General features: G+C 39.4%; 1 protein-coding gene across 1 annotated transcript in view; it reads left to right on the top strand.

Annotated features, from left to right (window-relative positions):
* Positions 1-13,744, top strand: part of HMCN1 (hemicentin 1) — a 200,588-nt gene that overhangs the window by 133,814 nt on the left and 53,030 nt on the right. Inside the window, 8 exon segments of the mRNA XM_040565286.1 lie at positions 1,052-1,165; positions 2,518-2,663; positions 4,642-4,792; positions 5,540-5,743; positions 8,407-8,520; positions 9,326-9,513; positions 10,421-10,517; positions 13,514-13,675. Of these exon segments, the coding sequence (XP_040421220.1) occupies positions 1,052-1,165; positions 2,518-2,663; positions 4,642-4,792; positions 5,540-5,743; positions 8,407-8,520; positions 9,326-9,513; positions 10,421-10,517; positions 13,514-13,675 (1,176 nt within the window).

Genomic DNA, 13,744 nt, shown 5'->3' with positions numbered 1-13,744 from the left:
TTTATTTGTATTCAAGTATTTATCCTTTTGTTCCATAGAGCTAAATGATGCCAAACAAATTCATTGGAGTTACTAATGAATGGAGGTATCTTGAAATTAAGTGTGGGAATGAACTTGATGGAGAGAGAAAAACAACAAAGCTAGTGATGAAGAATGAGGTGTCATTTTTCTATGCATTTAGTAGTTTGCAATTTCTAATTTGTGGAGTAACTGTTACCTAAAACATCTATGGAGGTGGAAAACAGGAAAAAGCTTTGCTTGTAACACTGAAGTAATGTGCATGAACCAGTACTTCAGCATTATTAGCTGCAGCTGTTCAGAGAAGGAATGAGTCTTGATATTGACAGCGAGGAAGTGAATTATTACATGGGGGTACAATTCTTAGGAAGAGTCCGAAAAGAGCTGCAGCCAAATTAAACAGTGACTCATCTCTGAGAATGCAGACAATATAAATCATAAACAAGATAGTATGGGAAGGAAATTGATGGATATCAAAGTTGTAGAGGCCACCTGAAGTCTTAAATCCGACTGATTCATTCATATTTAAATTTCATTTCACATTGTAGCTGTTGCTGCTATCCGTTCTGTGGAGAGGGAGTTGGGGGCCTATTTCATATGAAATACTGCACTGAAAATGAAATGCAGTTCAGAGGCTCACATCTACCAATTTATGTTGGATATTCTGGTTTTGCTTAGTTTCAGTGGTAATACCTACTTTTCCATTTTCTGTGAATGAAGTGCAGAATCCTAAGTCACTTCTTTCTAACTATCTTCAAGAAATTTCTACTAAAAAGCTATGTTAACAGATTTTCCAAGAATCCAAGATTTTCCAAGATTTTTCCAAGCAACAGGTGTTGTGATCCAAAGCACTGCTGCAAATTATGCACTCATTTATTGCAGGGTATACATGGTGGTAAGCATTCAGTTTCTTAAGCTCATCTAAGGGCAGAATCAAGACCAAAGGATTGAAAACATGCTGCAGAAATCGTTTAAATAATCAGAAAGAAAGATTGTAACTTAGACACTATTAAGGAATGATCTTTTCTGGCAGGTGGTCGGACCCTGCAGATTCTAAGTGCACAGGAGGACAATGCTGGGAGATACACCTGCATAGCCACAAATGAGGCTGGAGAAACTTTGAAACACTATGAAGTGAAAGTATACAGTAAGGAGACGCTTCCAATATAATTTTTTTTTTGTTTGCATTCTTCCATTTTTTTCAGTGTGTTACCTATCCTGGTGCACGAAGGGATTTCTGTTAGTGGTTTTGTTTACCAAACATCTGCATTAGCTCATGTCATTGCTTGAAGAAAGGTACTGGAAAAGTTTGCTGTTGCATCCTTTACAAGTGCTGGTGTAGGGCCAAGAATCTTTGTACCACCCAGGTGAAGACATTTAAGAAATGATGAACTTCAGTTTCTTTTGAAATGTTTTTGGTCATGATTTTCAAATCAGACAAATGCAACACAATAGATGTGAGCAGAGAATCTCGTGAGTACTGAAACTCTTTTAGAAAAAAAGGAGGGGAGGGGAGCCCTAACATCTAATGGAAAACTTTCTTGAGTAAGGTAAAACAGGAGGATACTATTTTTATATCTTCCCGTAAAAGACCATATGCACAAAAGCTTTCCCATTCAAGCTTTCCTGTCAGCACATTGTCCTTTGGGCATCTGTGCCTAATATTCTATTTTAATGCTCAAACTCTTCATTATGGGCTCAGTCAAGCATAGTTTCTCATCTCTCTCTCTTTTTTAATTTGCTAACCTTTCAGTCTGAATTGGAGTTTGGTTTGCTCTCTCACAGTAACCATACTGTTATTTTAATTACACAAAGTTCTTAATAAGGCCCCATTGGACTAGGAATAACGAGAAGAGAGTTCATAATTGAAGTATGACTATATAGCACCCCCCTGACCCAGCCCCCCGCCACTGCCATTGCAACTGTCAGCTATTACGGTACTGTAAGCATTAGGGAGAATTTAAGATATCACATTAAAAAATAAAATAGAACAATTTTGAAAGCATTTAAAATAATTTCAGAGGTATTATGAGACCAGGCTGGGGGGTCGTTTAAGAATTTTGAAATGTTCTGTTTTCATTCTGATTCAGAAGGAAACAAGATTTTGCAACGTTGGGGTTTCAGTGGAATGGAAATTTTGAGTTTTAACCAGCTACTCTGAGTGTGGACTTTGGTTCAGACATATGGTTCTGAGAATATTGGTTTCCATTAAAATGCTTTTTAATGACTGCAGTACACTGAACTTTGTAGAATTTAAGCCAAATGCGTAATAAAGTGCTATAGCTAGGTAAGGCTATAGTAGGTTTGCATGTCTACAAATGTTGAACACGGCTGAACTATATTAGCTGAGTTGTGGGAAAGAGCCAGATTATATGGGGAATGCACTTGGTTTTCCCAGGGTTATTGTCTGGGTTTTCCCTTTGTCCAGCCAGTTTTGAAATTCTGCATAAGACAGTATCTCAGGAAGCTCTCTCTCACTCCCTTTGTTTTTGTGTGCAGTTCCACCCACCATTAACAAGGGGGATAGCTCAGGGATGGGTCTCTCCCCTAAAGAAGTGAAGATCAAAGTAAACCACAGCCTTACCCTGGAGTGTGAAGTGCATGCCATTCCTGCTGCTGCAATCAGCTGGTACAAGGATGGACAGGCCAGTGACTACTTTAATTCCTTCTAATGGGTGGATTTCTTACAGAAACAACTGCATATTCATTATTGCTACTAATGAACATTCATGTAGTGCAGCAGGCTCGCTTGCACTGCTAAAGTCAGTAGGAAGTCATCTTCCCCTGTCTCCTGCTGGCAGAATCACCCCTTGAATCTCTTAGGATGCTTGCTGCTGGTCAGATCTCTGCAAATTGACCCTCGTTTCTTTGTGGGTGCCCCGCAGTACAACTGAGACATCAGCCATGGGGTTTCCAGGGCCTACTGCTGGCCTGTGCTTTAAAGAGGGAGGGCTCTACCTAGAAGTAGCGTCCCATGGTATTACCACATGTCGCTTTGCCAGCATTTGCATTCCCCAAAGGCCTTTGTGCAGAATGGCCCCATGCTTGGTTCCTCTAACTGCTGCCCTTGCAGAAGTTGCAGAGAGCCTCCCACTTCGTTCTGGCAGAGTGTGCAAAGCCACAAAAGCATCTGGATCCTCTGCGAGGGGGAATGAGGTGTGGTTCCTGCCACACGCAGCCTTTGCAGCAGCATCGGTCTGGAGGAGAAGCAGTTTTGAAGGGCGATGCCACAGAATCATACTGATGTGTAACCTACTGGGAGTTGCTGTAAATAACAAAGAAACAGTGCAACTCTTGTGTAAGGAAGGAGAACATAACAGCTCTCGCTTTAGCTGTTGTTGGCAGGGCACGTATGTGGGCAGACTTCTGCATCTCTGCAGCTGGACAAGCTCTTGCTGGATTTATGGAGCATGCAGAAACAACCTGGAGTCACAGGAGAGACTGTGTATACACTCTCTGCCTGCTTTGAGCATATGCTGTAATTCTAGGCCCTCCTGGGCGTACTGATTATATTGCCAATGAGAATTGAAAGGGCCTCAAAGAAGGACAGTGGCTATAAGCAGCTTGCTGCCATTGTCAGAGCACTGACATCCAGCAGCTTTTTCTTGCTGTGCCCCTGGGAAAATGGCTTTCATTCACATCCGTGGACTGAATTGTCCCTTGAAGGCCATGAATTAGGTGACTCCCTAATGTGTTCCATTTTTGTTATTGAGAGATGTAGGTTATATTGCTGTAGTCTGTGTTGTCGTGTGATGTAACTTGTAGGTACAATAACATCTAATCCTGTGCATGTCTACTACATCAGTTTTATGTTCACACCATGTCCTTCCTGGGCAGCAGATCGTAGTGGTTGTGTGACTGTAGGATGAGTTAGATCAGATTGTAAAACTCACAGAAAACTGTTCTCCAAGTGTAGGTTTTCCATCAGCTCATCAGCTTGGCCAGTGACTTCAGGGGTTGAGTCACCATGCTTTAATCAGATGCCATAAGAGCCAGACAAGGGTGGCATTGCTCCTTTCAGCAGCAGCTAGCAGACAGGGTTAGGTGTGATGTAAAACAACATCCCCTTGGGAGACCAGCTACCAAGATCAGAAAGGTGAAAATACACAGCGTCTGACAAAGATGAAAAGCAAAACTGTCTCCAGTGTTAAGGGCTTGGGGCTTGAGTAGAGTTACTCCAGGAGGAAGAGCTTTTGGGCTGAGTGAATGACGGAGGAGAGCTGGGCTTGCCGCTGTTGTGCAAAGCATTCCTTCCCCTGCACCACCTGTGGCCAAGGATGCAAGTCCAGGAGCACCTGGCTCAGGACTGCACCCCAAGCGGTGTCCTAAGCTACTGCTTCCCTTGCAAGAATTGAAAGTGGCCCTTGCTGGCAGCATGACCAAAAATTGAAGGATGTTCGGTTGTCAGTGCTATCAAAACAGAGGAAATATTAAAAAAAAAAAAAAAAAAAAGAAAAAAAAAAGAAAAAAAAAGTTCTTATTCCCAGTATGCTGCCTTAGGAAGGATTTTGAAACAATCAGAATTTGACCAAGAGAGATGATGTCATACTGCTACCACAAATAGGGCTATTCCTAATTTATGATTTCCATATTATTAATTTACATGTTAAAAATACATTACAGCCTCTTAAACCAGATGATCATGTCATTATCCAAGCCAGTGGCCATTTTCTGCAGATTAAAGAGGCTCAAGTATCAGACACTGGTCGTTACACTTGTTTGGCATCCAACATTGCTGGAGAGGATGAAGTGGAATTTGATGTAAATATACAAGGTAAACAGAATTCAAATAATAAAATTCCTATTTTTTGGTAGTCTGAGCCTCCTTATTTATGTTCTGGAATGTTGGAATTCTTTATAATTTTTGTATCCTTTAGTCCTCCTTAGTCTATTCTAATACTCTTGTGTTCTGTGTGATTTCTATTGCATGTATATTTAGTTCATCTTTAAGAAATACAGTATTTGATTCTTCTTTGTTTCACATGTTGTGACATGGAGAGTGTCTAAAATCAGTGGAATGCTGTCATAGATCTGATCTTCCTCTACCTTATATGAAAAAGTTTTAATTTAGCTTAAACTGAGAGGTCGTATTTTATTAACTGTATCAGGTAGTACTTGGAGGCTCCAGGCATAAGCACCCAGTTGGCCTATGCATTGTGTAAATACAAGAAGACATTCATTAGTCATTTGTGAAATTTTAAACAAAATTAGAATTTGATTGAAAGCAGATAGTTTGCTATTTAAATAATTATTGTTAATCAATACCCTCTGTGTCTTGTTATCAGGTCCTCTTACATTGTTATTTATTAGCCTCCGGAAAACATTCAGTAGCTTGGTCAATTGTTTGTTCTGTTGAAAAGTAGTAGAATTATCCTGGCTAATCTAAATGGGGGGAGGTTAATTTAATAAACTTAATTTTACTTACTGCTATTTAACAATTACAGTATCTTTTGTATCTCTTGACTTCATAACTAGTTGTTTCCACTGTAAAATTATTTTTTTTTTTCCTTCTCAATCGTAGTTCCTCCTAGTTTCCAAAAGCCTTATAAAGGATGGGAAACTGGTAACATGGTGGATACAGGAAGAGGTGGAGAAAATAAGGATGTGATTGTCAACAATCCCCTGTCACTGTACTGTGAGACCAATGCTGTTCCTCCTCCGGTTCTTACATGGTATAAAGATGGCTATCCTCTGAGCTCTAGTGATAAAGTACTAGTATTACCTGGTGAGTATTAAAATATGTCACACTAGGACCTTAAGAAATGGTGTTTGGTACTACCATACAAATGCTACTACTAACTTTTCTCCTTGAAAACATTGCATTAATTTTCTTTTCAGGCTTTCTTGACTGGAGAAATTTCTTTCCAGTGATCAGATTTAAGCAAACTGTTACCTTTTTTGATTTAAAATGCAGAAATGGTGAGGATGTGAGCACTGTTGAAAAATGAAATACAACAATATCTACTTTGTGATGTATTTCTGATTTATTTCCTTAATATGTTTTACTTTGATAAAATTACAGTTAAAGTAGAAAAGCCTCTCAACCAGGGACAGAGACATGGAAATATTACAGTAGCAAAATCACCATGAGCTTCTACTTAGGCAAATGAGAGAGAGGAGCTAATAATTGGAAGCAGGGACATGTGGCCTGAGAAGAGTACAGGGATGCTGTCTGGATGTGCAGGGGTGGGATCAGGAAAGCCAAGGCACAGATGGACCTGAACTTGGCAAGGGATGTGAAGAACAAGAAGGGATTCTATAGGTACATTGGCCAGAAATGAAAGGACAAGGAGAGCGTACCTCCTCTGATAAAAGAGAAGGGAGAACTGGTAACAAAAGACATGGAGAAGGCTGAAGTACTCAACACCTTCTTTGCCTCAGTCTTCCCTGCCATTCAGGCTTCCCATGTCTCTTGTTTCCCTGAACCTCTAGGCACAGGCTGGGGGAGGAAAGGCCCTCCCACCATAAGCAAAGAGCAGGTTCGAGATCACCTGATGAAAATGAACAGCTACAAGTCCATGGAGCCCAGTGCCATGCATCCCAGGGTCCTAAGGGAATTGGCTGATGGAGTTGCCAAGCCTCTCCATCCTATTTGAAAAGTCCTGGCAGTCAGGGGAAGTCCCTGCTGACTGGAAAAATCACTCCCGTTTTTAAAAAGGGTAGAAAGGAAGACCATTGAGCTTGACTTCTGTGCCTGGGAAGATTATGGAACAGATCCTCCTGGAAGCAGTGTCAAGGCACATGGAGGACAAGGAGGTGATCCGGAACAGCCAGCATGGCTTCACCAAGGGCAAATCGTGCCTGACCAGTCTGTGGCCTTCTCTGATGGAGTGACTGCATCAGTTGACAAGGGAAGACTGACTGATGTCATCTACCTGGACACCTGCAAGGCTTTTGACACGGCCCAACATGACATCCTGGTCTCCAAATTGGATAGAGATGGACTTGATGGGTGGGCCATTCAGTGGGCAAGAAATTGGCTTGAAGGTCACACCCAGAGAGTGGTGGCCAATGGCTCCATGTTCAGGTGGAGGCCAGTGATGAATGGTGTCTCTCAGGGGTCTGTCTTGGGACCAGTAACGTTTAATATCTTTATCAATGACATAGACAGTGGGATCGAGTGCACCCTCAGCAAGTTTGCAGACGACACTAAGCTGAGTGGTACGGTTGATATAACAGAAGAAAGAAATGCCATCCAGAGGAACCTGAACAAGCTTGAGAAGTGGGCCCACATGAACCTGATGAGGTTCTAAAAGTCCAAGTGCAAGGTGCTGCACCTGGGTCAGGGCAATCTCAGACATGAGCATAAGCTGTGAGAAGAACTCACTGAAAGCAGCCCTGCAGAGAAGGACTTGGGGGTTCTGGTGGATGAAAAGCTCGACATGAGCCAGCAGTGCGTGCCTGCAGCCCAGAAGGGCAACTGCATCCTGGGCTGCACCAACAGAGGTGTGACCAGCAGGTCGAGGGAGGCGACTGTCCCCCTCTGCTCTGCCCTTGTGAGGCCCCACCTGGAGTCCTGCATCCAGGTCTGGGGCCCCCAGCACAAGAAGGATGTGGGGCTGTTAAAGTGGGTCCAAAGGAGGCCACAAGGATGCTCAGAGGATGGAGCAGCTCTCCTATGAAGAAAGGTTGAGAGAGCTGGGGATGTCCTGCCTGGAGAAGAGAAGGCTCAGGGGTGACCTCATTGCAGCTTTTCAGTACTTGAAGTGTGCTTATAAAAGAGATGGAGATCGACTCTTTGCTCAGGCAGATAATGACAGGACAAGGGGGAATGATTTTAAACTGAAAGAGGGGAGATTTAGATGAGGTGTTAGGAGGAAATTCTTCACTCAGAGGGTGGTGAGGCACTGGAACAGGTTGACCAGAGAGGCTGTGGATGCCCCATCCCTGGAGGTGTTCAAGGCCAGGCTGGATGGGGCTTTGAGCAACCTGATCTAGTGCGTGGTATCCCTGCCCATGGCAGGGGGGTTAAAACGAGATGATCTTTAAGGTCCGTTCCAACCTGAGCCATTCTGTGATATAATTCCATGATATGATAATGCTGAGTACAAAAAGGAAGGTCTTTCTGTGCAGAGGATGATTTTGGGTAGTGTCTGTAAAGAAGCGCAGTGCTAGAGATAACGTATGGCTGTCAGTTACTGAAGAACATTATTCTTTCCTGTGGAATTAATTACTCTTTTCTAACATGTCAGTATGAACGTTTCTGAATTTAAAGTATCTGCCAGTACAGAAAGTAGCTGGGAAATAAAAGTCTTGAGTTACTTATAATCCAGAACAAATGCTGACCATTCATAATTTTGCCTGCTCAGGTGTCTGGTGAAATGTGGTGTGGAAATGATGGAAATGGCATGATTTTACATTTAAATCTTAAGTGTATTTATGTTCCAGGAGGCCGAGTGTTACAGATTCCACGGGTACAGGCTGAAGATGCAGGAAGATACATGTGTGTGGCAGTAAATGAAGCTGGGGAGGATTCCATTCATTACGATGTCCGCGTGCTCTGTGAGCTTTCCTGCTTTTCTTTTTTTAATATGTTTATATAAATTTCTAGAGTTTTGTAGAAATATACAGAATTAGATGAAAACAGTGGTTAGTTCTGGATGTTTTTCGGTTATTGTTACAGGAACTCAATTGCATTAGGCCAAGCATGCTTCACTTCACTGTAAAGAAAAGTGTATGTAGAAGTCCTGGTTTTATCTTGGTATCTCTTATTTTCTATCCAGTTTCCAGTTCAAAAATCTGACTTGTTCTAGACTTTTCTCTCCCCTGATTTTCATCATGATTTTCTAAAATATCTGCAAAACTCCCAAAGTCAGAAGGGAATTGATGATTCAGATTCACCATTGAATGCCTGTAGAGTCGATTTTGTATGATTGATTTACAAATATTACACAAAAATCTTGTGTGATATTTATATGTTGCTTGTATTGCCCCTTGATGTAATCAAGGTTTTTGTCTTTATTTCTATTTCTATATCTACCACTGAAAGCACTGGGTTATTGTTAGGAAGAGGGGCCTGCCTTGGGAGTCCTGCTTTGTTCTGGCAGCAAAGAACTTAACAGATTGGCTGGAAAATGAGTTTCCCCTCCTCTTTATGGTTGCTGTGAATAAGTGTAGCTTTCCTGCAGTCCCTTGAGTTATACTGATTCTTTCGAGCTGAACTAGTCTTGGGATTTTATTATCTTTCACTGTAGTCACTGAAGATTTACCTGTTTCCTTCTGCAAACCTATTCTCTGACATCTTAAGAAAAATACCTCTGGGACATGCTAAGTCACAGTATTCTTACAATGTTTTGCTCTTTTCTAGTGCCACCATCCATCAGTGGAGCCGATGGTGATCTGCCTGAAGAAGTGACGGTACTTGTGAACAAGGTTGCAGTGATGGACTGTGTCGCAAGTGGCAGCCCTTCTCCAAGTATTACCTGGCAGAAGGATGGCCACCTTCTGGCAGAAGATGACAAACCCACATTTTTATCCAATGGAAGAAGATTACAGGTAGCTCTAAGTGAAGAACGTGGAGAACTTTTTTAGCATCACAAACAAAAATCACCTGTAAAAACAAATCTGTTCAGATTTGTTGAGTGTGTGATTATGGATGTTTTTTTTTTTTACAAGGTGCTGAAAACCTAAGGACTTTCTTTCCCTTGTCTCTGTCCCTGAGCTGCTTATTCCCATTCCTCTGTGGCTCCCTCAGTTGTACTGACCCAACTGTTTGTGGCGTCATGCTGTGAACCACATCAATGAAATCACTTGGTTTAAAATAACATTGATTTTTGTGGAGAACAACATAGTGCTGTCATCTTTATCCAAGTGTTTAATTGTGTTAAACAATTAACACGTGTTAAACTAATTAACAATTGTGTCAAAACTAATGGTGTTTAATTATTGTAAAATTTACTGTTTCTCTAAAGTGTATTCTGAAGAACTGCTCCCTTCCTATCAGTAGATGAAATTGAATCAAACTGTTAAAACAGTTACAAAGCTGAGCTTAATTCTCTCTATTTTCATAGCATGATCTAGGAATGTAATATAAAATGTAAAAGCCATATGGAATATTAAGATTTTTATTTAAATTATTTTGTGAATATTAGTTTTGTTATTAATTTTGAACGAACTTAATGGGAAAAGTACTACAATGACCTTTCTGGAAGTTTGAGATGCACAGTTTTGCAGAAGAGATTCTGAAAGGAGTAGCATCAGTGGAAGTATCATCAGTTTTCAGATAAACTTCTTCATAACACTACAAGGCATTAGCCAAAAAATACAAATCAAACAAACAAACCTGTAGACTTGTAAGCCCCAAAGACCCTTGGGGTCTCTGGGGAGACCCCAAAACTTGATGTTCTGAGAGTAAGTTGTCTTATATATATTATCTCAACAACAGTCTTCTTCTTTCTCTTAGATTTTGAATTCCCAAGTAACAGATACTGGCAGGTATGTCTGTGTTGTGGAAAACATAGCTGGAAGTGCCAAGAAGTATTTTAACCTAAATGTTCATGGTAAGTATAATAATCCATAATTTGATTATTTTTGTTTTTTTTTCCAAATGTTAGTTCAATCTGAATGTTTTAGCAGAGCATTTAGGTACATTCTTAGCCTTATGTGTGTAAGTCACGATATTGGGTGTAATGGAAATTCTCATGTACTAGAAATTAAATACAAGTTTGTAGTACCTTGGCAGTGCATGGCTTTTGCTACCCCATCTTTATAGGTGGAAATTGTTATTGTGTGTGTTTATTATGTAGGTGTTGCTAAGCCCTATGATCATGAATTACAAACAGGTTGAATAACAGCCTGTTTTCATTTGTTTAAGAAGAGCATTTTTCAAGAAAGTTATGATTAGAAACATTAACCAAAGAGATAAAGCATTGTAAAACCTTACGTATTCTTCTGTTTCCTCTTTTAAGATTCCTTTATATTCTTTTTTATTGCTGTTGAGTTAGAGCAAGGTTAAAATAAATTAGTGCCTTTGGTGTCACAGGTCTAAAACAAATATAATCAAGAAATTAAAACATTTTCCATTATTTTAAAAATGTTTCTCTACCACCTTCCCTAACCTTTTCTGATAAGTTCAGAAAATCACGTTAGTTCTAATTAACATTTCAGAGTTAACCGTAACTTCCCCTTTTATTTCTGCTCACTCTTCATCCCACCACTTTAACGTCTCCATTCCAAACTGAAGATCAAATAAGCATTACTCCCAGAAAGTCAGCAGCACAATTGCATTTTGAAACCTACCAAGGAATACTGGCAACTAAATTTTTTATCTGCTTTCACAGTACACTTTAGAGACATAGAATCATAGGATGTTCTGAGTTGGAATGGACTTTTAAAGATCATCTATTCCAGCCTCTGGAGTCTTCTACATATGACAAGGATCATTTCTCATATCCTTGTTAGCTAGCTAATCTTACAGTTACATACTAGATAGAAGACAAGTGCAGTCTTCTCTGTCTTATTTGAGTGTAGTCCCATAATCCAAGACATCTGATGATTTAGGTTATAACGTACAGAAGAAAAAAATCTTGCAGCAAATTTACATACTAAATGAAACAAATTATAGTGCTTTTTTCAATTCAGTGATTCAATTAGCCAAAAAAATAGTGTTATTATGGAAGGAATTTGCCCCTATTCTCTGAGAGGTTCTTTTCTTTCAGTGGAGTCTACCCAGATTTCCTGATGCTTGAGCTTTGTTTTTAAATTAAAAAATTTTGCTTTTCTTGACATTTGTGTTTTAACTTAAACTTCTTGTCTTTAAAATATTTGTTTATAATGACCATAGTCTAATAGTGTAGTTTTAAAATAAATATTTGTATGAAGCTTCTTTGCATTCTAGCTCAGCAATATTACTAATTTGGGGCTATTAATCTTTGAATGCAATTTCATTTGAAAAATTAGACTAATGCTGTTAAGAAAGGACCACCCAAGGTGAAGCACTGATGAAAGTGTATTATCGTTAAGCAGCATAATCTTTGTTTTGCCAGCATCAGAAAAAAAGTTTTTCTAGCATTTTTATATGTTTTTAATAACTGCTTTTGTAAAATCAAATAAAAGTGTTAAAGATCATCTTTAATAAGTTGAAAAATTCTTTTCTTACCTCCAAGATGAGTAATAAAACCTTAAAAATAAAATTAAACCTTAATAATAAAATTAAACCTTAACAACCCTGAAAATAAGCATCCACTTTTAAAAATCTCTATCTCTAACAAATGATAAACAGGTCATTTTTTACACTGAATGCTAAAATTGAGCCCATTACTGCATCTTTATACACACAAAAATACTTCTGCATGTGTGCATTACCTGCGGCGCATTTATGGGTGCTTTGCTCACACAGTAGAAGCCTGCAGAATTTGAAATGCAGTTTAAGCAAAATTCATTAAAAAATAACTTAGATTTGGCCCTTTTTATTTAATTGTCCACTGTCTTGCACTGCCAATAATCACATCTGTGGGAAAGTAACTGTAAAAGGAAATAAATGTAAGTATCTATAAAATGTCATCAGATCAGAATTCTCCACTAATTTTAGCGAACTGTTTTATACTCATTATCAGGGAAATAACCCTCAGATATTCCATGCTGAAAAATATGGAATGAACTCTCCCATTTCCATCGACTCTTCTTGTTTCTGTTGTGCCACAGAGGAGCAATAAACTTGGCTTAATGACTGCTTTGTGTCATTCAAATGACAGAAAGCAGCTGGAGTATGGTGGGTATGGTCCAAAATACTTTAACATTTCTGTCTTTGAAGAAGAGGATTCCATGTGTACTTTGGAATGATTTTTCCACCCAATTGAGCCAAGAACATGCTTTTGCTTTCCTCTTAAGTGTTTTATATATCCACACTGCAAAAACATGGAAACTAAAACTTGGGGTTTATTAAAAGGAAAAGATTTACAGTTATTTCTTTTTAAATAGTTATTGTAGAAAGGTCAAATGTCTAAATAGTCTTCTCTTTAAAAGCACTGGGACTTGGAAGCTTAAAAATGCACCCCTATGAGCAATGCATGTGTGTCAGAATTTTAAACTGCTTAGCTCACTATTACACAACAGGTTTGTCTGGTTAAAAAAAGTACTCTGGTTCTCTAGAATGGGAAAATAGTCTGTTTCGGAAAGAACAGGAAAAATACAATATCAGCAAGAAATGATGCTTACCCCTCTTAGATATCCTGACAAGGTAAAATTTGTCCTGCCTTATGTAACAAATGTTCTGCGAGTACAGTCTTTTAAAATTCATAGTACTTTGGTCAGGAATTGTAGGATCTTTTAGAGGTCACTGAACTTTCCCAAATTCCAAGCAGAGAAAAATCGTAGATGAAATTGTTTCCAGATACATCCAAAAAGCAGAGGATCCATTCACAAAGTGTGAAAGATTTTTGCAACTTTGCCCTTTGGCAAAGCTCAGCAATTCAGCTTTATTTTAGTAGATCGGGATCTTGCAGAATATTGTTTGCTGATGCTGTCAAAGATACTATTAATGTATTTCTCTCTGCAGTTCCTCCAAATGTTGTTGGTACTAATCCTGAGAATTTGACCGTGGTGGTGAATAATTTCATCTCTCTGACTTGTGAGGTCACTGGCTTTCCACCTCCTGATCTCAGCTGGCTCAAGAATGGAAAACCTATCAATTTGAATGCTAACACTTTTATTGTGCCTGGTGAGGAATCTCAGCTATTTCTACAGCCTTTGTACTGGACTTCTGTCTGTTTTGTATTGATAAGGGTGA

This window comes from Cygnus olor, chromosome 8 (genome assembly GCF_009769625.2).
Source record: "Cygnus olor isolate bCygOlo1 chromosome 8, bCygOlo1.pri.v2, whole genome shotgun sequence".
In the NCBI taxonomy this organism is placed as follows: Eukaryota; Metazoa; Chordata; class Aves; order Anseriformes; family Anatidae; genus Cygnus; species Cygnus olor.
This window is presented reverse-complemented; position numbering and strand designations above follow the sequence as displayed.